Genomic DNA, 24149 nt, shown 5'->3' on the forward strand with positions numbered 1-24149 from the left:
AACTCCTACCCACTTTGGCAGACATGGCTTGCAGTCACTTATGTTAAATGGAAGCGAGCAGGCACTCGAAGAAGAAAAGACTGTTACCTGTTCCATAACTGGTGTTCTTTGAGAAGTGTTGCTTACATGCAGGGGTGAAAGTAACTTACATTTTTTACAGGTACTGTCCTGTCACAATCTGCCTCCACTTGCGGAGGGTGAGCTCAGGGCAGGAAGGGTGTAATACAACCATAACTGTAAGAAATTGGAGTGTAGGGAGCTCAGGGCAGCGGGATGGGCTGTGGACGTTTGTGCAGAAGTCAGGGTTGGGGTGTGTGATGTAGTGGGGGTACCTAGCTGGTTTCTATGCTGCTGGCTCTGGGGTAACCCCCACTGGCTGCCGTGGGTACCACAACCCAGCAAAACAGGATGAGTCACTATGCAAAGGGACCTCTCAATCGGTATGGCCAGACACCCCCCATGGAGAGGAACAAAGGAAGGTGGAATGCTGCCCTGGCTGGGGGGGCAGGGCTGGAAGAGTGAGAGTTAGTTGCTGTCTGGGAGCATGGAGGAGACAGCCTAGGGAAAGGGGCTGGAGTTTAGGGGCCCAGTCTCCCCCATCTCAAGGGGGCCTGAGGCATCCTAGCCCAGCTCTGTGACCAGATTACATCTGTGCTGTGCTGTATCCTGGAGAGGCAATAAACTTTCTCTATTTCACCGGCTGGTGCAGTCTGTTTGTGCCATTTCGGGGTGCAGGAGACAGGGGACTCCCAACGCGCCGTCACAGGGTGTACGAGGGGCACAGGGCAGGGGGTTTGAGGCTGTGGGGGGGGGAGTTTGCATAAGGCAGGGCAGAGGACTGGGGATTGGAGGAAGTGTGTGTGGGGGGGGGAGGGGCTGGAGTCAGGCTAACTTACTAGGCTGCTGCAGCTGGACAGGGGCCAAGCCAGGATCACTATGGCCAATTACCCCTTCTCTCCTATGTGTGTCAGCAGGTGCGGGGCCAGGCCACCATGGCGGGATGGGGCTGCCGCCAGCCGTTCCCCTGGCAGATGGGGCCAGACCACAGGGCCTTGTCCAGGGTTTGGGTCAAGCCCGGGCTGCCTCAACTGGGTAGGAGCTAATTTGCTTCCCCACCCCCCACACTGTGGCAGGAGTGAGGCCACATGGAGGGCATGCCCCAGGATTGGCGCTATAGCTGGTCTGTTGCAGCTGTGGCGGGACAGGAGCCAATTCTGCCCTTTACCCCACTGAGGTAGGAGTGGAGCTGTCGCCAGCCCCTTCCATGGAAGATGGAGGCTAGACTGTGGCCAGGATCGGGCCACCGCAGCCACAGCAAGACAGGAGTCTGTTCTGCCCTCTGCAGGAGTGAAGTCAAAGCAGAGCTGCCCCCAGCCCCTCTTGTGGCCAGACCCAGGGCCTGCCTTTGGACTTTGGCTGGGCTGCTGTAACCGCACAGGGGCTGTTGCTGCTCCCCCTCTTGGAGTGGGGCTGGGCCACCATGACCACACAATAAGCAAGCTGGGAGTGTGGGCACCTCCCTTACAATGTGCTCTCATCAGGCATCTTTAAATTGCCTGCTCCAGATCAAGCGCCCAGACTGTTGCTGGATTGCAGCCCGCTCTTACCTGAGCAGTGCACCAGGGTGCATCCCCTTTATTTCATCTTTGCTTATGTCCATTCAGCTTCCCACCCTCTTCCTTTCTGAAGTTCTGGCAAGAAGGAACTGAGGTGGGAGAGGCTAGGGAGTGCCCTATATAGTGTGGCATGTGTGTGCCACTTAGGGGACCTTGGCTCCTACAGATAGTGCTTAAGGAAAAACTTCCAGCACTAGTGCATGTGGTGAGCACGCACACCTATGTTGAGTGGACATGAGCAACACATCTTGAAGAACATGAGTTACGGAGCCTTGGCTCTATTCTAGGAAGTGTACGGCTAGATTTAAATGCAGATTAGAAGGATCAGTTCAAAGGTGCTAATTGTGGATTTTGGTGGCCATCTTAATTACAAAAATATAGAAAAAGCAATAACCAATATACAGCCAATATAAGGTGTAGAAGGATTTTTGTTGCCACGATCCAATGTTACCTGTAAATTCCCCTCATTTTAATTCTGTATATCTTATCATAAAAGAGAAAAGTTGTTGTACATGAATTAATTAGATGAACATGTTTTTCAGATATACCTTAGTATCCACACTTCACAATCTGTACTTTTCATTGATCAGTGTTATGTTGATACTTTGTGCTTAAGCCTGTTCTTTTCACTCCAGATTGACTTGCTTGTTATATGGGTCTGTAGTTTCCATTAGCACTGCATTATGAAGGGGAAGTTAAATTGTCAGTATAAGTGTATTTTCCAGAACTAGCTAGCCTTTGTGCCATATGTAGTGACTTCTCTGGGTTGTGCTAGGATTTTTAATACCTTATGCTTATAGTACAAGTTGAACCTCTGTGGTCCAGAACTCTCTTGGTCCAGCAACATCTGTGGTCTGGTAGGTTACTGGACCAGAGAGCTGCAAGCCACAGAGGTTGCCAGCGGCTAGGAGCTCATCTAGCCTGGCAGCCTGCAGGGCCAATGGCCTGAGGGCAAGGAGCCAGGCCAGTATGCTTGAAGATGGAGTGGGGCTGGTAACTGGAGGTGCAGAGCCCTGCTGATGGCAGTGGCCATTAGGAGCAGGGCTTGGGGCAGGAAACCACGCTGGCCAGAAAAGTGGAGCCTTCGGGATGGGGCAGGGCGAGGGGGAAGGGCATTCCACTGGCTAGGAGCTGAGCTCTACTTGGTGTAGCAGACTGGCTGCAGGTGGAAGGAGTGCCCCTCTGGCCAGGAGTTGAGCACTGCCAGCAAGGGCAGCAAGCCCCCTGGGTCAGAGCAGGGCTGACTGCTAGGAACAGGGAGTCCTGCCAGCCAGAGGGGGGCTGTTGACCCTGATAAGAGCTCCAGCAGCTGGCCTGGGGTGGCATACTGATTGGGCTGAGGGACAAGAGGTAAGTCCTGGGAAAGCCCCAGGCCTGATCTCCCCTGGTCTGGCAAACTCCTTTCTTCGGGACTACTCAGCTCCCAGGGGTACCAGACTAGGGAGGTCCAACCTTTAGCTCAAAATGGCCGGGCCAATTTTAGTGTCTAATAGAGCACACTAAAATCAGTGCACATAGCATTTACTTGTCCTCGTAGAAAATCTTTTGATTAAATTTCTTATGTCAGGGACAAGGCTTATATTGTACAGGATTCAGTGTAGCGGGAGCCAAAATGATCAGAAACTAGCAAGTAATATATTTAATGTAAAATAGTGCTAAAATTAAAAAAATATATATTTAAGATTAAAATACATATTTATAATCAGCAGTTCTGAAAGTTGACGAACAAAAGCTTAAAATATACAACTGTACATTTCTGTACTGTACAGACCAAAGTAAAGTTAAATTTTTAAATTAAGGTACTCGCTCTTATTTTTTAAAATCTCAGATTTATAAGGAATTCTTAATAGGATCCTCATGGAGAGGATACCAGAAATGCTAAGATGTTGCCTTAGCACAATTTTGCAGTGGTGGCAGTTGCACTCAACTTCACACTCCTGGTTTATAGCACAGAGTCTGTAATGTTAACTCATGTGTGTTCTCCTGAACAACTTGGAGCAGAGTTAGACAAGGGGTGGAAAACCTTTTTTGGGTTGGGGGTCACTGACCCACAGAAAAATCAGTCAGGGGCTACATATAAGTGAGAAACAAAAAATAAAAAACAAATCCTCACTGACATGGCCCACGACTGAGAAGGAGAAAGGCATTCCTTGCATTCCCCTCACACACCAGAGCCGGGGGACGGGACGACAGGCTAGTAGTATTTTGTGTATTCTAGCTCCAGGGTAAGGGGAAGGTGACTGGAGTGCCAGTGTGGGCTCCCCAATGCTGAGGGGAGCTCTGAGCCTTGAGGTGTTGGATCCAGGCAAGCTGGAGGCCACATCCAGCTCCAACGTGCAAGGCTTTCCACCCGAGTTCGACTTAACCAACCCAAAATAATACATTAGATTAAATCTTTGAATGTTATAGATTTGGAAGGAAGTAGCAGATAGTAATCAGAAAGTTGGCATCACTGGATTATATTTGCCACTTGAGGTTATCCCAATAATAGTCTTTCCAGACCAATTCCCTACTCTTTGTGAGAGTAGACCTTGAAATTGGCAAGGAGAGATCAATAAAGTAAAACAGGCAATGTTCAGTAATTCTTCATCAAGGATATATGCCAAATAGAATATATTCTGGATTTTTATATATAAAATGGCAAATTGTATAAATTATCTGCCTCTTTAAAGTATTGATATCCTATTCTTTTTTCTTTTATTGGGATGAGGAAATTACCAAATGTGAGTGTCTGAAAATGAAACAAAGCTGCTTTTGTCACAATCATGCACAAACTCAGTAAATGTACGGCAAGAGTCCTGTGAAAGGTGTATGTTCAGTCAAAGCCTGCACTTGCTATTTCGGTATTTAATTTACTAATAGCCAGATAATTTTCCTGGCATGGGTAGGGGTCCTGGTATAATTATCATTTCCATCCTACAGTGTTCCTCCACTTTTATTGTTAATATAAAGGAACAGGTCTTTGGTTTTGCAATTTTAACTTAAATGGGATAAATTACATGAGGAGGATTGTTTTATGTTCTAATTTGTATTTTTGGTACAGTGTGAAAACACAATTAAAAACTGTTTTAGAGTAAGTTTAGTTTCCCTTGAAGTTGGTGGAAAAGATGTAAGAGACTGGATTTTCATAATTACATAAGAGCAATTCTGGGCAAAAAATGCACATACATGATTTGTGAGCATTTACTGCTGCATACACAGTTATTTCAAATGCATCACAAATGGGCCAGTTTGATTTAAGCTGAAATTTTCATTCAGAATGACAGTAATGGTACTCCCGTCATTAACTGCATATAATTTTGAACATCACGTATCAGTTTTCTATGAAAAATTGTTAGAGCATACGTTTGTTTTTTCTGAAATGAACAATTCAAACTTATATGAATACCTGATTGCATTTTTAAATGCATTCTTATTTTGCAGTGCAGCCAAAACGAGACCATGTTCTTCATGTTACATTTCCAAAAGAGTGGAAGACTAGTGATCTTTACCAGCTTTTCAGTGCCTTCGGTAAGTAATTGAGCTGAGTCTTTCTGACTTTGGAAACTGTCCTGCTTTTATAATGGCAATCTAAACAGATCTGTCTATACATTCAATCCTAGCTCTAGACTGATCAGCTGCTAGGATAGAGAGTGATAAGACTGAATAAGGAAATGAGCAGTAGAGAGAGTTGCAGAACTCCTAAATTTGGAAGCTGAAATAGATAGAAGTTCAGGAGTTGGATAAAAGGAAATGGCAAATCAGAAATCAAAACTTCTGCTGAAGGCAGGGAGGGCTACTTGTTTTGTTGCAAGAAGAATAAAAATAGAGTAGTTTTGGACAAAAAGGGCAAGATGTAGTTGGGAAAGGAGTGAAGATAAGTTATGGTGAGAGATGACCAAATCTGGTGAGGTAGGAAGTAGACATTAATCAGTAGGCTTATTAGCAACTGCTCAGCAGTGTTCTGTTCAGTGGAGCTCATATTCCACTCCTGTTGGTGGTCTTATCCATGGGCTCCTGGCCATTCCTGAGTTTTGAAAAGTCAAAGAGCAGCATATTCTACATCTGAGAGTCTTGCTATTTGTGAAACTGGGAACAGGGAGAATGGGAACATCCATTTTACTACCTTTAGATCGACTATGTAAAGTGTGTCCACTGTTGGCAGACAGGATACTGGGCTAGATAGACCTTTGGTCTGACCCAGTATAGCAGTTCTTATGTTCTTAAAAGGACCACGCAGCCCTAGGTATATTCCAGTACTTTAATTGCTTCCACCATTTTTTAAAAAAGTACCTTATTTCCAATCTAAATCTGCCCATTATTTGGACAATCTCTTCAGTGTCAAATTTCTGTTCCTCGAGTAGGTATTTATAGATTGATCACATTACTCTTAAACCTTCTCTTTGATAAGAAAATTAGATTGACCCCCTCCCCCCCATGTGTTTTTTCCACTCTGTTCATTGTGGCTTTTCTCTGAACCTTTATCCATTTTCCAACATCTTTCTTGAATTGTGGACACCATAACAGGACACAGAATTCTAGTACTACTTGCACCAGTACAAAATACAGTATTGATAATTTATTCTTACTTGATATTCCCTTCTTTGTACATCAGTGGGATCACATTAGCTCTTTTGGCCACAGAGTTGCAGAGGGAACTATCCTTCAGCTGACTATCTCCCATGAGTCTCATTTCAAAGTTGCTGCTTCCCAAGATAAGAGTCCCTCATCCTTTAGAGATGGCTTGCATTCTTTGTTCCTAAATATATGGTCTTAGATTTGGTTATATTTAAATGTACACTGATGGTTTATGCCCATTTTACCAAGCAATCCAGATAACAGGTCTCTGACACAGACCACTCTTTGTTATTTACTACTTCTCCAGTCATCTGGCAACTTTATCAAGTATGGCTTTTAATTCTAAGTCGCTGTGCAAAAAATGTTAAATAGCATAAGGGCAAGAACCAGTCCTTACAGGACACTCTTGAAAACCCATCAAAATAACCATGATTTCCCCCTTTTAAAATTTTGAGACCTGGTAGCCAGTTTCTAATCTATTTAGTTTATGCTGATATTTATTTTGAGTCATTTTAGTTTTTAATAAAAATGTCAGGCGCAGTACCAAGTCAAATGTCTTATAGAAGTTTATTAGATCAATACAATACTGTTACCTTCATCAATTGAACTTTTAATTTAATCAAAAACATGTCAAGTTACACAATCTGTTTTTCGTAAACCTCTGATGATTGGCATTATTTATTTAATCTTTTTTTCTTTTTTAGTAACATTATTAACTATTAATTCTTCTCGCTCCTTATTGTTTGTTTGGCCAAGGTCAATGTTAGCTGACAGACCTATTATTGCCGGTCATCCCATTTATCTTTTAAAAATATTGTTAGAACATTTGCTTTGTCAGTCCTCTGGAACTTCCGTAATGTTTGAAGACTTACTGAAAAGAAGCATTAATGGTCCAGGGAACTCCGTGACTAGCGCCTAAAACTGTTGGATGAAAGGTATCCAAACCTGCTGACATGAAAGTATTTAACTTCAGAGACTCTTGTTTAATATGCACCTAAGTTACTTTTGGGGCCTATCTAGTTTATGCAAGTGTCGAAAGAGGATATGCAAATTCTGCAGGAAAGTAGTTTGGACTCGGCTTTTTCAGCGAACCCCCCTTTTTGGAAAAGTTGCATAAACCTAATTTTTTGAGGAAAAGCAGCTTTTCAAAAAAGGGGGAGTACCTTTCGACACTTTTGTGTAGACTAGATAAGCCCTTGGAATGGAAATTATAGCTGCTTCGTATAAGAATACAACTTCCCCACCCCATCCTAAGTACAACATGTAGTTTAACACTTCAGTCTTTTCTTACATTTTCATCTAGTTATGGACTGTGCCATTGTTAGGGCTCATTTAGTTTCTAACATGCTTGAATAGCTCCTTATTATCCTTAATTTTGCTGAATGTAGATTTTTGTCCTTTTACTTTCCATATAAGTTTTCTACAATTGCTAGCTTCTAATTTATATCCATTGCTACCAGCTTCTCCTTTTTTAATTTATTTAGTTACCATTTTTATAGGTACTTTCGCTTCCACTTTAAGCCCATGTGCTTTGTATCTTAATTGTGACTTTTTGGACATCTGATAAAATGATCTTAAAGAGTTCCCTGTTGTTTGTGTTTTTTTCTTTTGAAATGAATTCTTCCATCTGATTTGACTTAGTAGTATTTCATTTTGTGATATTGTGCCTTTAAAAGCACCAACAATATTTTGCTGGAAGTCATTCAGTTTTCATATAACAAACACAATCAAGTAACGGTCAGCTTCACCTAAACTTCTAGTTTTTAATTCTGAGTGTCATTTTTTTTCAGGACTCTCTTTGCAGCTCCCCTCCTGTAGTTTCAGGGATCTTTATGGTACTACACAGTTCTGGTGATGGTATGGGATCTGAGTTTAGCCCCTAGTGCACAGTGGCAGGTCTACCACTGTATTGGCAACAGAGCTGTGTTACAAGTTTTTTGTTCTCAGAGCATAACAAGGATGCTGCTTCTGTTGCAGTTTCTGGAGGTAATATCTAATCTCTGGTTAATATGTGTTGTGCTCTAGTTCTGTATAAAGTGCTAAAAGTGAGGTGAAGCTTCCAAAAAAAATACTTGGTCTTATAAACAAATTTTAGAAACTTTTTTACTGCTCCATTTCTCCAAATATTTCTATTTGTTAAATGTTAATTTCTTTGCATATAAACATGCTTGATTCTCTTTCAAAAAATCATTTCCTTTTACGATGAGCATTCACATACTTTCAGTAGAATGCTATAAACAAATATGTAAAATTATTACATATTTCATAAGAAATTAGATCTTGGATGATCTGTTTTGTCTTCCTGTAATACTTGTATAATCTAGAGTTTTTTGCTTTGCTATTTCTTGCATTTTAAAAATGAAGTTCTCTAGAAATATCCTTCTGAAAAATGTTTGATTACTCATGCTCTTTAGCATCAGTCTTTGTACTAGTGTTTTGAAACACTCCTAACTAGGGAATGTATGCCTTTTTTATAATTTGAGTCTAAATTAAATTATTTCCCTTGCTACTAAAGTTTTCTCTCAAATCTCTCTTAGACAGTAGTTTTCTTTGCAATAAATTGTGTCTATTGAAGTATCATAAGCATAAAACTTATGGCAGTTATACCATGAGTTGAAAATCAGTAGCTGACCAATCTAAGGTGCTGCTAGACTATTCATTGTTTTAACAACAAATGGTCTGGTAGCACTTTATAGACCAGATGCTTGTGCCCACAAAAGCTCATGATATCCTCTACATATTTTGTTAGTCTAAAGTGCTACCAGACCATTTGTTGTTCTTTTCTGTAACAGACTTAAGTGGGCTATCCCCTGAAGTTATTGTATTTAAGTTTCCCCAGTTACAGACTAACAAGTCTACCCCTCTGAATCTCTTGCTAGCTGCTAGCTCAGAGCCTCTCAGTTGAGAGACTCTTAACTGATAGCACTGATAACACTTAACACTTTAACAATGAGCAAATCCTTCAGCCTGCATTACTTCCCATTGCTCAGGAAATGTTAAAAACTGAGTCAGGCCCATATGCAGCAATTTCTGCGGTGTGTGTGTGCGCGATTGTTTTGTAAATGTGGACCACAAGTATGTGAATGTATCCTCCATAGTACTCCCAGTAAGTGGGGAATTCAGCCCCAGTCTTTCTCTGACTGGCTAGAGTATGGGGGAGGGAGGCTTGGGCAGCATGCTGCTTCTGCCTTCCTCTGGCCACCTGAAGCATGCTTACTTAGGGAATTGTGGGGGCTAGGGGGCTTTTGCACCCTTTGTACCACACCTGCTTATGGGCCTGTCAGTGACTCTGAGGATCTGGGACTTGGATGTCTGTTCTCTGAATTCAGTATATAAATGGGTCAGTGACTTTTTACCATTTTTTTCTAAGTTTGGGGGGGGGGTCGACTTATAAACGAATGGGTTTATATTTGACTATATACGGTTAGTTCTTTTGATCACATCAGACTGGGAACTTATTCGGGTGATTGTTTGCTCCGTCCCCCAAATCTCTGAGTCATTGCTTCCTGGATGTACAGGCAGTCCCCGGGTTACGTACAAGATAGGGACTGTAGGTTTGTTCTTAAGTTGAATTTGTATGTAAGTCGGAACTGGTACATATTGTAGGGGAAACTCTAGCCAAACATTTCTCCAGAGCTCAGTTTTATTCTCCCACACCTCCCTTCCCTCAGTCCTTTATTCTCAAGCTGAGGTGTCTGCTGAGAAAAGCTGCTCCGCATCTCCCTGGTCTGCTGGGGGGAAGCAGCTAGTGCGGGGTTGCCTCACCCCGTTTGTAAGTAGGGATCTGATGTAAGTCGGATTCATGTAACCCGGGGACTGCCTGTATATGCTTTTCTGTTTAGTTATATTAAAATATGTATTGTCTGCTTTTGTCCAGTTTCCTTAGCAATCTAGATTGCTCTGTATCAGTGACCAGTCCTCTTCATTGTTTACCATTTGCCCTGTTTTGCTATCATGGTTTTAAAATGTTTCAGCTACCTTTGTTTTTAAATAAACCCTGGCTGAATGACATTTTTAAAACTTCTATAATGAGTGTTGGTCAGAGCCTAAAGAAATCTCTCTCTTTAAACTATTGAAATGGTATTATAGATTCAACAGTGTCACTTGATAATACTTAACCAATGTTTTATGGTAGTCTTTGTTTAGTTCTTGCTAATTAGATTGAGTGAGTTGGACTTAATCAGACTAAACCTAGCATTTTGCCAGTGTAAGACAATTATTTAGTGAGGGAGGAAAGTGTTAATCTTTTTCCATGGTGTAAGTTTGGTTACGTTCAAAATGTGAAATGCACAAATAACATTAGATTTTTTACAAATACAATTTCAATAATTCAGGCATTATATAGCTAAGACTTTAACTTCTTAAAGTCACTTTGAAGCAAAATTTGAGACATATAAAGGGTAGGAATAAATGGTAAATTTTCAGATTGGAGAGGGGTAACTAATGGTGTACCACAAGAGTCAGTCCTGGGACCAATCCTTTTCAACTTATTCATAAATGATCTGGAGAAAAGGGGTAAAGCAGTGAGGTAGTAAAGTTTGCAGATGATACCAAACTGCTTAGGATAGTCAAGACAGAAGCAGACTGTGAGGGACTCCAAGAAGATCTCACCAAACTGAGTGATTGGGCAACAAAATGGCAAATGAAATTTAATGTGGATAACCCCAACTGTACGTACTGTATGATGGGGGCTAATTTGGCTACGACAAATCATGAAAGAGATCGTGGAGTTATCGTGGACAGTTCTCTGAAAACTTCCACGCAGTGTGCAGCGGCGGTCAAAAAGGCAAATAGGATGCTAGGAATTATTAGGAAAGGGATAGAAAATAAGACCCAGAATATCTTACTGCCCCTGTATAAAACTATGGTACGCCCACATCTTGAATACTGTGTACAGATGTGGTCTCCTCACCTCAAAGATATTTTGGCCTTGGAAAGGGTACAGAAAAGGGCAACTAAAATGATTAGGGGTTTGGAACGGGTCCCATATGAGGAGAGGTTAAAGAGAATGGGACTTTTCAGTTTAGAAAAGAGGAGACTGAGGGGGGATATGATAAAGGTCTATAAAATCATGAGTGGTGTGGAAAGGGCCGATAAAGAAAAGTTATTTATTAGTTCCCTAAATAGAAGAACTAGAGGACACCAAATGAAATTAATGGGGAGCAGGTTCAAAACTAATAAAAGAAAGTTCTTCTTCACACAGCGTGTAGTCAACCTGTGGAACTCCTTGCCAGAGGAGGCTGTGAAGGCTAGGACTATAATAGAGTTTAAAGAGAAGCTAGATAATAATATGGAGGTTAGGTCCATAAAAGGCTATTAGCCAGGGGATAAAATGGTGTCCTGGGCCTCTGTCTGTCAGAGGCTGGAGAGAGATGGCAGGAGACAAATCGCTTGATCATTGTCTTCGGTCCACCCTCTCTGGGGCAGCTGGTGCTGGCCACTGTCGGTAGACAGGATACTGGGCTAGATGGACCTTTGGTCTGACCCAGTACGGCCGTTGTTATGTTCTTATATATTGAAAAAAGTATGTATTTCTGCACATCTGTACTTCATATTTTCATCATTGATATTCATCATTGATGCTTGAACATAAGTTTTCAAGCTTTATTAATTATGCAAGTGTTTTAATGTTTGTCCTAAATATTTAATTTAATTTTATAACTTTTGCATTTCAAAAATAAAATTGGTATTTTAAGACTTTTAAATAGGTTTATGCTCTGGAGGAATTCAGCATGTATTAAAAAAATGTTAGGACAGGTTGAACAAGTCATTATACATTTTCCCATTCTGTTCCTGCTCCATGTCACACTGCTCTGGGCAGGGTGAAAGAGTGGGGGGAGGAAAGGAGGAGGCTTCATTGGCTGCCTCTGCTGCCTGCAACATCTCAACTGCTATTGGTTGAAAATTTGTCAGTGGGAACGGAGATTTTGCTGAGGGGTGGAGCAATGCACAAAGCCTCCCTCCTCGCTCCCAGAATAGAGCAGCCACATTTAAAGCAGCTGCCGCTGCACTGTAATTAAGAGTCCTAGTGAGGCAGCCATGGGCTGGATTCAGTGGCGTAGCGGGCTGGATCCAGCCCACTGGCAGCCTCTTGCCCACCCTTGTACTAGAACCTGCACTAACTCTGTACTCACAAAATGAAGATTTAAACTGTTTCTGCTGTCCTGGAGCTCATGTCCAGAAGTTGGTTGCAGCTTCAGTGTGACCTGTATGGTAGTCAGCCAGATATGGGCATCCGTTAACTTAGGCGAGGGAAGGCTTTGTCTTCCCAAACTGCCAACCTGCCCTACCCACAGCCCTACCCAGAACACATCCAATAGGTGTTTTGGAGATGGAGTGTTGCTGTCTCCAGCACCTGCCCTCCCCCGTGCTCTTGGCTGGGGAGGCTGGAACCACTCAACCACCTCTCCTCCCCTGGTGCTCTAGAAGCTGCACTGTGTTCACACTTCCCTCGCACCTCTGCCCCTCTCCAGTGCTTTGAGGAAAGCTGGGGAGCACTCGGCATGCTGCCATGCCTCCTCCCTTCTATGATGCTCTGGGACTTATGCTGCACACATGCTCCCCTCTTCTTTCTGCCCCTCCCTGGTGCTCCAGGGAGGTTGGGGACCACTCAGTGTTCTGTCCTGCTTCTCTGTCCTCCCTGGTGCTCTGGGGAGGCTGGGATATGGTTGGCATGCTGCCCCATTTCCTTCACCTGGGGGAGGCATGCTCAGTGTGCTACCCCACCTCTTAACCTTCCCTTGGAGGCAGAGCCTCAGCACAGGGGGTAGGGCTAGGGGCCTGCCCTCCCAGCCACAGCTGCACCAACTGCACTTGAAACCATCTTTAATAGAAAAATGTGGAGACTCTTAGCCACATCTTCCCATATATAATATGTGGATAATGTATAATTCACTTAGGGGTTATAGTGCAAAAAGATAAATTCCTATGTTTTGGGTTGTCTCATAATGTTAATTAAGGAAAAGAAGCTTAAAAACTTAAATATTGGGACCAAGTATTAACATGGCAGATTTTTCTCAGAAGTGTAAGTCTCATCTGTTGCCATTTGGATAAAATTAATTTTAATAACAAATATACATTTCCCTTAAAAGTAAGGGTGTAAACTTTTAATGAGAGAGAAATCTGTTGGATAACTTGTAATTTGTAGGGTAAGCTAACATAGTCCTGTTTTCAAAACAGGACTATGTAGCACTTTAAAGACTAACAAGATGATTTATTAGGTGATGAGCTTTCGTGGGCCAGACCCACTTCCTCAGATCAAATTGTGGAAGAAAATAGGCATGACCATATATACCAAAGGGATACAATCAAAAAAAGTGAACACATAAAAAGGACAAATAAAATTTCAGAACAGAGGGGAGATGGGGGGGGAGGAGTGAATGTCTGAGAGCTAATGAGATTAGAGGTAATAATTGGGGAAGCTATCTTTGTAATGAGTAAGATAATTAGCATCTTTGTGGTTTCCAACAATAGAACACCACTTGTCATCACTTATAGCCCCCAACTTAAACCCATCCAACACATTATCAATAAACTACAACCAATACTAGAACAGGATACCACGCTCCGAGAGGCTCTGGGAGACAGACCCATAGTCTCCTACAGACAACCACCTAACCTCAGGATGATTCTTACCAACAACCACAGGACATACCACACGAATACCAACCCTGGAACTTTTTCTTGCAACAAACCCCGTTGCCAGATTTGTCCACATATTTACTCTGCTGACACCATTATTGGACCTAACCAATTCAGTTATAAGATCAATAACACGTATTCCTGCTCATCCAGAAATATAATTTGTCATGTGCCAACAGTGTCTGTCTGCTGTGTACATTGGACAAACCTCTCAGACGCTTTGCCAAAGAATCAGTGCACACAAAACGGATATCAGACAGTATCAAAAACAAAAAACAGTTTCTTGCCATTTCAACCAGAAAGGGCATTGTCTCAACGACTTGATTACCTGCATACTGCTTCAAAGGCATTTTAACACCAGACTTGAAAGAGAAACCTCTGAACTGCCATTCATGCTTAAATTTGACACTTTACGCCTGGGTCTTAACAAAGACTCCAATTATCTTACCCATTACAAAGATAGCTTTCCCAATTATCACCTCTAATATCACTAGCTCACAGACATTCACTCCCCCCCCTCCCCCCCCCCCCCCCGTTCTGAAATTTGATTTGTCCTTTTTATATGTGTTCACTTTTTTTGATAGTATCCCTTTGGTATATATGGTCATGCCTAATTTCTTCATTTTTTGTTTCAGCTAGACTAGACTAACACGGCTACATCTCTATTACTATATCAGTTTTCAGATTGTAGAAGAGAGTTGGCCAGTTTAAATGTCTCAGAACTGAGGACTCCTATTGACTCACTGCCCTCCTGCTAGTGTTCTGTACTCTATTGAATGTCAAATATTTGGCTTAGTGTTGTTGTATGTAAGTTGGCAACCTGCTATGTTTTTTGCTAGATTCTGTACTTGCAGCACAGATGTGTCTTATTTTTCAGACATCTATTATCCTTTCACCATACTCATGCAACACACAATATTTACAACATTTATCAAAAATGTTTACCAGATTTGCTGGATGACCTAGCTGCTGCTGCTTTTGCTTCTATGAGTCTATTTATTTTCAGTTAGCTGATCTTTGATTAAGTGTATGTTAAAACATTAGCAAACTTCTTTTCATGGAGTCGCTGATCAGCATGAGTAATTGCATAAGAATTCCTTTTGGGGTTCACTCACTTCAAATTGTAGGGTTTTATGTTCATTCCTGAATAATATTTAACCTAGTAGTATCTATTAACATCCCTGGTACTGATGGATTAAAGGGGATGAAATGAACAAATATTAGGGAACATGAATACCTGTTGTGTTAGAATCCAGTAATGAAGGGTAGAACTGTAGAATGCATTGGATGCAAATAGAAGACTTGAAAAGTAAGACATGAACATCCAACTGGATTCCAATGAAAAAAATTAATATGAATTTATCATTTCTCCACTCATGGTCATCTGAAGAAGTGGATTGTGCCCACGAAGGCTCATGACTGATATATCCGTGGTTCCACAGAACTACTAGTTTTTAAAGTTATAGGCTGACATAGCTACCGCCCTGAGACATTTGATCATGAGTGCAATAAACTGTTATAAGATATATTTGGAGCAGGGTTAAATTGGCCAGGAAAAGGTTTCTTCTGTCTAGTGTGATGTTTACAGATTACACCTCTAAAATCTGGGTTCTCTTGTCCGGCAACATCCGTGGTCCGGTATGACCATGTATGTTCTAGGACCAGAGTGTCCCTCATGCACTTTGTGTGGGGGGGAGGGAGGGGAGCTGGCACATGGCTCAGCTGGGCTGCAGGAGAGGGCGCCTGGCTCAGCTGGGCTGTGGGGGAGTGTCAGCCGATGGTTAGGGCACTGTGTGTGTGTGTGTGTGTGTGTGTGTGTGTGTGTGTGTGTGTGAGAGAGAGACACCCGAGTCTTCAACTGCTGGGACACAAGGTCCTGTCGCAGCGGGTGGCCTTAGAGAAGACTGACGGGCGCCCCTGAGAAGTTTAATGTCTGTGTTTTTGACCGCTAGGACCGGGTCCCTTCGCAGCAGGCAGGCAACAGGCTGACAGATACCCCAAAGTTTATAGGAAGAGCTTATTACATCTCAGACTTTGACTGCTAGAATACAGGATCCCTTCGCAGCAGGCAGCCTAGGGAAGGTTGAGAGATGCCCCATGGATCTGTTCTCTGGAAGCGACATGATCCAGACGCCCCAGCTCTCCCTATATCTGTCCCTTATGACCGGCTGGAGTTCTTTTAAACTGTGCTTGATTCTGTCACAGCAACTGAAGGAGTCAGGTTAAAACTTAATCAGTTACAGGATTATTAAGAAGGCTTATAAAGCGTGTGGTTACAATGGCTATTGCTCTACTTCTTAACTGCTAGCAAATACAGATCTTAAAATGGTTAGAAAGGAAAAAGGAAGATAGAAAATAATGGTACCAAGTGACAGCTTAATCTTTAAAGAGCTCTAATACTATGTATATACTTAAACAAAGGACACATACAGGTACAATTTTTACCCCCTTCTGTGCCTCTCGACTCCAGCGGGTCAGGCCAGGGTCGGTCCCTCAATTCCTCGGAAAGACGAATACGAGGTGGGTGTCCCCATGGAACCTCGGGAGGTCAGACACCTAACCTGGCCAGCAGGTAGATGGCAGATTAACGCTCAGAGTGGGTGTGCTGCTGGACCCATCTTTATACCCCTAGGGGTCCGTATCCTCTTTCTTCTCTAAGATGCCAAATTGTACTGGTCTGTCTTTGTGGCGCCAGTTCTTATAAGGGAGTTTCAAATAATTTACACTTGTAAGAGAGAGAGAACTAAATTAGGAGTATTGGACATTTTTTGCTGGGCGAGAGATTCTTCCCCTCCTCCCCCCAGACGAGTGTGTGACCGTATCAATATGGGTTTCAGTCAAGGGCACTCCTCGGCAGCCTCTTCGCCAGTGATTAGTTCGACCACCCTCTTATCTCTGCTTACAGTTGTCTAGGGTCACTTGTGAGCTGGCATATCTGGGCCTCCTGTCAAGGCTTCAAAGACTATGTTGATCTTACTGCTCTGTGTGCCCTGTATGCTTCCAGGCAAAGAAAGATGGATGTTACAGGGGGGTTCATGTCTGGCTCCAGGGAGCTCCAGGAGCGGGCGCACAGCTTAGCTGGGCTGGAGAGGGACCAGGAGCTGGCGTATAGCTCAGCTAGGCTGCTCGGAGAGGCAGGGAGAGGGGTGTTGGGGTGGGGACCCTGAAATGATCTCCCCTCGTCCGGAAAAGTCCCTCACCCCGGACCAGTCAGGTCCCAAAGGTGCCAGACCAGTGAAGTCCAACTTGTATTACATGTGGATATTATGCACTCAACTCTTTTTCCTGATTCTTAATCTTTATACTCAAAGAACTGTTAGTAGTAGAATAGAGTAGTAGTTAGTAGAATAATTTCCCCCACTTTGCTGTATCTTGTGCCCACAAGAGAGCAGAGATCCATATTTCTGAAGCATTCTGAATTATTAGAATAATGAAGAGAGAACCTCTTGAAATGCCATGTAGTATAAATATCAAAGAACATGCACTTAAGTGATAAACTTTGTTTAGAGGATGGTTAACCTAATTTCTATGAAAGTCCTAAACAGTTATGTAGTTTCGGGATGTCAGAAAACATACTGAATCAATTGTATTTCTTGTGTGTGTGTGAGGAGTGTCTTCAGATTATTGTAATTTACATCCTGAACAGCTAACCACTCAAAGATATGGTACTTAACTTGCAAACTAAAGAATAATAAACTCAGTCAGATGTAATCACAGCAAAAAGAGCATCCATTTATCTGACTGAGCTTCTAAAAGCTTTCTGTAACTTATTTGAATAGATTAGAAAGCTGAAGTTATCAAACTCCAGAATTTCCATCAGTAGTGATCTGAAAAGATTAATTTGTACAAGGCATCCTCATTATAAGTCGCTCCAGTATACATTGACACTTGTAGGAATTGATGTCATAAGTCCTCCAATTCCCTGCTCTTAAGTGGCTCAAAAAAAAATCCCCAATTTGTACAAATGGAAGTCAACTGTGGGGGAAAAAATTACCTGCTTTAAGTTGTTTCATTTTATGTCTAAGTTTTTTGGAATGTATTTTGGACTTATAGCAAGAACGGCTGTATTTGAATTTTAATTAATTGAGACAAAGCGTGTCTGTTGGGGTATGCTGCTTTTTTTCTGTTTGTAGTCATGTGCCTCGAGACCTACCTTGGAATTGGATTTGTAGTAAATTGAGGTAGGCTGGAGAAGCACTCTTACACCAGTATAAATGGTGTCTACAGTATGAGGGTTTTCTGACATAGCTATTGTGATGGGTTGGGTCACAGAGATCCTCTTGAAACTGTCACTTGATGGGTTGCTAATACCACAGAGTCCACATACCTGTCCTCTGGAGCACCCCGTCATGCTGTCCTTCTGAGCCAGAAGCACTAGCCCCTCCCCGACTCCCCCAGCAAGGCACAGAATTGGGATAATAGTGCACAGCAGAAAAAACTTAAACAAATAGTCCTGTAGCACCTTAGAGACTAAAAGTATCATGAGAATTCATGGGCACAACCCACTTCTTCAGAGGAATGGAGTTAAGGGCATAGCAAAGTAACAAAGACACTGACAACAGCTCTGCTCTGGGACGTCTCAGTTACAGGACCTTAACACAACAACCTGTGTAGAGCCCCATTGGGAGTAAACCTCAGATAAATCCATCATACTCTTCATAAAAGTTTCACACAGAGAAAGCTCATAAGTTTGTTCCCTTTTATCAATGAAATAGAGATGCATAGCTGTTGTTCTCTCCAAATAACAATTATTTACACTGTGTTCATTAATAAGTAAAAAGTGATTTTATTAAATATAAAAACTAGAAATTTAAGTGGCTGCCAAATCTGAAATTGAACAGGGGTAAGATTGAGCCCAGGCTAGGAGGTTGCCTAGTTTATGGGAAAAGAATTAAATCTACTGTTAGGATAAAGAATTGCATGTAACAGGTTTAATTCTTTTCCCATAAACCTAGGCAGCCTTGTAGCTTAGGCTTGATCTTTCCTCTGTTCAACTTCAGATTTTTCCAGTAGTCATCTTGGTGTAAGCAGGGGATGTGTTCCAATTACCAACTCCTTTATTGTTTGGTTCTCTGGATTTTGTCTAAAGTGGGAACCCTTTGCATTGAATTTCAACCCTTTCACACACACATGGAAAAATACTACATTCAGAATGGCTTCCAGCATCAGGTGACCTAACTACACATCTTGACAGGACCAACCATAGTACAGACTTACAGGAAAAAGATGATTTACAGATCATTGCCCTGGGCCGTTAATTTTCTTAAGTACCACTAATGGCTTTCACTAGAAGACCTAGATTAGTAAACAGGTATACGCTTTCTATATCTAACATCCCATACAAGAATGTTACATGCCCACAAATCGAATACACATTAAGTGGATTACAAGCTTTTCAGTGAGAGGTTGCATGCCACATTTTACATAAAGCATATGTGAGTTATGTAAATTCATATTATAAAACACATTTCCATAAAAAATGGAGGCTCAGCGTCACAGCTATACCAGCAAAAATGTTCTAGGGTAGTAAAGGCCCTGTGATCTTAGACCAAATCAGTTACATTAAATGTACTTTTCTACTCAGAGCTGTTAATCTAGTCTGCAAAGCTTTCTTACCCCTCTTTCAGGGGAAGACTAGGCAAACTACTACCAAGATCCCAATAGAGACAATATGATGGTAATGCATTATGTAAATCATAGGCCTGGAAAAGACCTCAGAAGGTCATCAAGTCCAGCCCTCTGCCCCAACCAGGATCAATTTCAGCTAAATTCAACAAGGACAAATGTAGAGTCCTGCACTTGGGACGGAAGAATCCCAAGCATAGTTACAAGCTGGGGACCAACCAGCTAAGTAGTAGTTCTGCAGAAAAGGATCTGGGGGTTACAGTGGATGAGAAGCTGGATATGAGTCAGCAGTGTGCCCTTGTAGCCAAGAAGGCTAATGGCATATTAGGTTGCATTAAGAGGAGCATTGCCAGCAGATCCAGAGATGTCATTATTCCCCTTTATTCGGCGTTGGTAAGGCCACATCTGGAGTATTGTGTCCAGTTCTGGGCCCCCACTACAAAAAAGATGCGGACGCATTGGAGAGGGTCCAGCGGAGGGCAACCAAAATGATTAGGGGGCTGGAGCATATGACCTACGAGGAGAGGCTGAGGGAGTTGGGTCTGTTTAGTCTGCAGAAGCGAAGAGTGAGGGGCGATTTGATAGCAGCCTTCAACTTCCTTAAGGGAGGTTCCAAAGAGGATGGAGAAAGGCTGTTCTCAGTAGTGACAGATGGCAGAACAAGGAGCAATGGTCTCAAGGTGTGGTGGGAGAGGTCCAGGTTGGATATTAGGAAAAACTATTTCACTAGGAGGGTGGTGAAGCACTGGAATGGGTTACCTAGGGAAGTAGTGGAGTCTCCATCCCTAGAGGTGTTTAAGTCTCGGCTTGACAAATCCCTGGCCGGGTTGATTTAGATGGGATTGGTCCTGCCTAGAGCAGGGGGCTGGACTTGATGACTTTCTGAGATCTCTTCCAGTTCTATGATTCTATGATAAGGGGATGGGTTGATGAGAGAATATGATCTTGGTAACTAATTGACCATTCATTTTCAGTGGGAAATATGTCAATGGAGGGATGAGAGGAGTTACTATAGAGAATTTCTGGGTGTCTGGCTGGTGAGTCTTGCCCACATGCTTAGGGTTTAGCTGATCGCCATATTTGGGGTTGGGAAGGAATTTTCCTCCAGGGTAGATTGGCAGAGACCCTGGAGGTTTTTCGCCTTCCTCTGTAGAAGGGGCGCAGATCACAGCTGTAGGACTCTCTGCATCTTGGGACCTTCAAAGTATTTGAAGGCTTCAATATCGGAGATATAGGTGAGAGGATTATTCTAAGAGGGGTGGGTGAGATTCTGTGGCCTGCACTGTGCAGGGGGTCAGACTAGATGATCATAATGATCCCTTCTGACCTTAAAGTCTATGAATAAATCATCCCAGCCAGGGCTTTGTCAAGCTGAGACTTAAAAACCTCCAGGGATAGAGATTCCACCACCTTCCTAGGTAACCCATTCCAGTGCTTCACCACCCTCCTGGTGAAATAGTTTTTCATAATATCCAACCTAGACCTCTCCCACAGTAGCTTGAGACCATTGCTCCTTGTTTTGCCATCTAGGACTACTGAGAACATCCTCTTTCCATCCTCTTTGGAACCTCCCTTCAGGAAGTTTAAGGCTGCTATCAAATCCCGCTCCCCCCCCCCCCACACACACACACTCTTCTCTTCTGTAGACTAAATAAGCCCAAATCTCTGACATTCTTTGAACCATTAAAATTAAATGCAAATTAACTATTTTATGCAAAGTTTATTGCAAACGGCATACTTTTCATTTCGTCTCATGGGTGACAAATCTAAACAGGTGTTAAATCACTCTGCCTTTCATATCTGAAGGCCAGATGAAAAAAAAATCCAGGAAGCTGAAATATATGTCAGGAACATTGTAAAGTACATTACATATTATTGGTAATAAAGGTTGTCTGTCAACTTTTAAGTTAAAAAAATATGAACAGGAACATAACACCAAGTATACATGTTGTGTCCAAATATATTTATAACTGATTTAGACCAACTGACATTAACTGAGATTTTACAGTGTTTTCATCTCAATACATATGGATTTGTTGGGGGCCATAAAAGATAGATATTGCCAAATTACCTGTGGGGCCGTATTAAACCGGAACACGGGCCGTAATTGGCCCGCGGGCCGGACTTTGGACATGCCTGTTTTAGATAAAGTATTCCACAACTCAGGGTGATTGTGGTGGTGGAGGGAAGTCTCTTAACCGCAGCATTTCTGAGTCAGTGGGAAAAGGAGCATGTATGTACTACCCACAATCGACTAATTTCCACAGTGCTCAGGAATGTGTCATGGTACAAGGCACAGATAATGCAATATCCTATTGGGCACATCAGTTTTATTTCTGACATGCTGACCCGTTCAATACAGCTACTTCTTCCACTTGAAAATCTTCTACACATCATTTCAAAGAATCATGGTTTTGTGCATCTAGAACTCATCTTCTTAGAACTGACATTATTGAGATTAATTTTTGATAAAAGGCATTTGATGGCCGTTTCAGATTTTGATTCAGAGGAGAAAGGCCTTTACCAAGCCTAACCTATACAGCTAAGTGTTTTTCACTGTAGTCCATTCAGAGGTATACTCACCTCTTACTGTCTTTAATGTCCCTAAAATACTCAGGATTCCCAACAGTTCTATTAGAGTGCATTTGACAGCTGTTTCTTTGCATCATCCACAGACTGAGGAGCATTCTGTTTTTGCCTGCACCACTCTATCCATATTTCTTAACAAGACTGACTTATAGTTAGAATCTTTCTAATTTGGGATTTTAATGTGCTGCTGCTGTTTTTAAAGGAAACTTCTTTTGAATCTTTCATTGTATTTGCTATAATCTCTGTAAATTACGTTTTTAGTAGCTGTCACTTCAGCTCACAGTGAATAAAATGCAGGCTTTGGTGGTGGCCTCCCATGTGCTGTGTTCCATAACTGTGATACTGAGGCTGTACCTGTAGTTTTTACGCAAGTTTCAGTTTATCATTTAAGTCAATTTATACACTCCAGTATTTTTCCCAAGCCTCCTGTATCTCCCACAGACTATTTTTTATACACATAAATATGAGGACAAGACTCTAATTACATTATTAAGAATAGTCTGAGGAATAGCAGTGTTAGTCTGTAAATTTAAAGAAACAAGCTGTCCTGTGGCACCTTACAGAGTAACAAATTTAATAGGTCATGAACTTTTGTGAGTAAAACCCACTTCCTTAGATGAGTTGGAGTCATAATGATTAGTCTGTAACTTTAAAAACAAACCACTCATCTAATGAAGTGGGTTTTACCCACAAAAGCTCATGATCTAATACATTTGTTAGTTTACAAGGTGCCACAGGATTGCTCATTATTCATAAACCGTCATTCTGAAACTTATGCAGGCTTGATGTAGGTTTTGGTTATAAATTCAAAAAATCGGTCTGTTGCGATCTAGGCACTCTCAAAATGGGTTTTGGATTGTATTAAGGTTTCTTGCATATTAAGCAAATTAATTCTCCCTTTTCAAGCTAGGGCATTTGCTCCTATGGCTCATTTTAAAAGGAATCTCTATTTCTGAGAAGTAGACCAGTTACTTGGAGTTTTGTGCCGACATTTAGCAATCACTACTCTGTAGTTTTTTTAAGATAGGAGTCACCCAACTCGTTAGCTTTTTGGTATACCTGTGGGCAAATGCTTACTGTAAGTTAAGTAATTTCTGCATGTGGAGTGATTTAGTGGAGCTTTTGTACTTAAAGATATGTGACTCACCTTCCTTCCCCACTTGTCATTGTCACCTGAATGCCTGTATTGATGAAGGAAATGAGTAGCGTTTGAGAATGTTCAGTGCTTCGTGCTCTTGTGATTTAAAAAAAAAAAGGGTCTTGTGCATAAGAGGTGTGTATATACTATAATAAGATTCAAATGGACATAATCATCTCAGACTCTAGTTGCTATAAGGAATGTGACTTCATACATCACATGGCACATTATACATGGAGTAAACCTGTTAAACTGTGAAATGTCATAACTATTGCAGTGATTCTTTTTATCTGCATTTTAGGTAATATTCAGGTATCTTGGATTGATGATACATCAGCATTTGTGTCACTTAGCCAGCCAGAGCAAGTACAAATAGGTAAGTGTTATTGGATTCACCTCATTGTAAGATTCACATGTTGGCAGAATAAATGGACATAAAAATGATTGCTTTTTTCTAAAATTCTTCAGTCCATAATTTCCTTCTGCCTGGCAAAGTAGGAATTTAATTTGCCACTGTGTTTCTCTTAATAAGCTGCTGTCACTTTGTATCAATTATTTCTTTTTGTGTGTGAGTATCATAGCTATCTCAGCAATGCAACAGATATGGGATTTCTTTTGAGCTATTAGAACCAGTTGAGATAAACAGGAATTCAGAACTTATTTGTTCTCCTGTCCAGTTTGTTTCCTGAGTATTATATAAAAGCTAGCTGAGTGGGTAGGCTCCAAGGGGCAAAGCACTATGAAGCCATGCAGTATTATGCGGAGGAGGACCAGACCATTGTAGCTCTAGCACGTGTTGGGTTTATGGCCTTTACTGTTGTTAGCTGAGTAATTCTTATAGTAAAACCTCCAGTCTTTCCTATCCACGTGACTACATGCATATATTCATGGCTTTCTATTTCTTTTCTTTCTGTTCTCTTCCTCACTAAGCCTATCTACTAGTAGTCTCTATAGTAGAGGTGGACAATAATTTTTTGCCAGGG

At 41.9% G+C, this 24149-nt stretch overlaps 1 protein-coding gene across 3 annotated transcripts in view; it reads left to right on the forward strand.

Moving 5' to 3' along the window:
• Positions 1 to 24149, forward strand: part of PARN (poly(A)-specific ribonuclease) — a 182568-nt gene that overhangs the window by 76605 nt on the left and 81814 nt on the right. For all 3 annotated transcript variants that reach the window (XR_012896124.2, XM_006134132.5, XM_025190140.3), the window contains exons 20-21: positions 5040 to 5126; positions 23468 to 23542. Coding sequence is in view for 2 of the 3 variants with exons in the window: in XM_006134132.5 (XP_006134194.2) it covers positions 5040 to 5126; positions 23468 to 23542 (162 nt within the window). In the remaining variant the exon portion in view is untranslated. The remainder of the gene's footprint in view (positions 1 to 5039; positions 5127 to 23467; positions 23543 to 24149) is intronic.

Source organism: Pelodiscus sinensis, chromosome 15 (assembly GCF_052426305.1).
Source record: "Pelodiscus sinensis isolate ZL-2025 chromosome 15, ASM5242630v1, whole genome shotgun sequence".
In the NCBI taxonomy this organism is placed as follows: Eukaryota; Metazoa; Chordata; order Testudines; family Trionychidae; genus Pelodiscus; species Pelodiscus sinensis.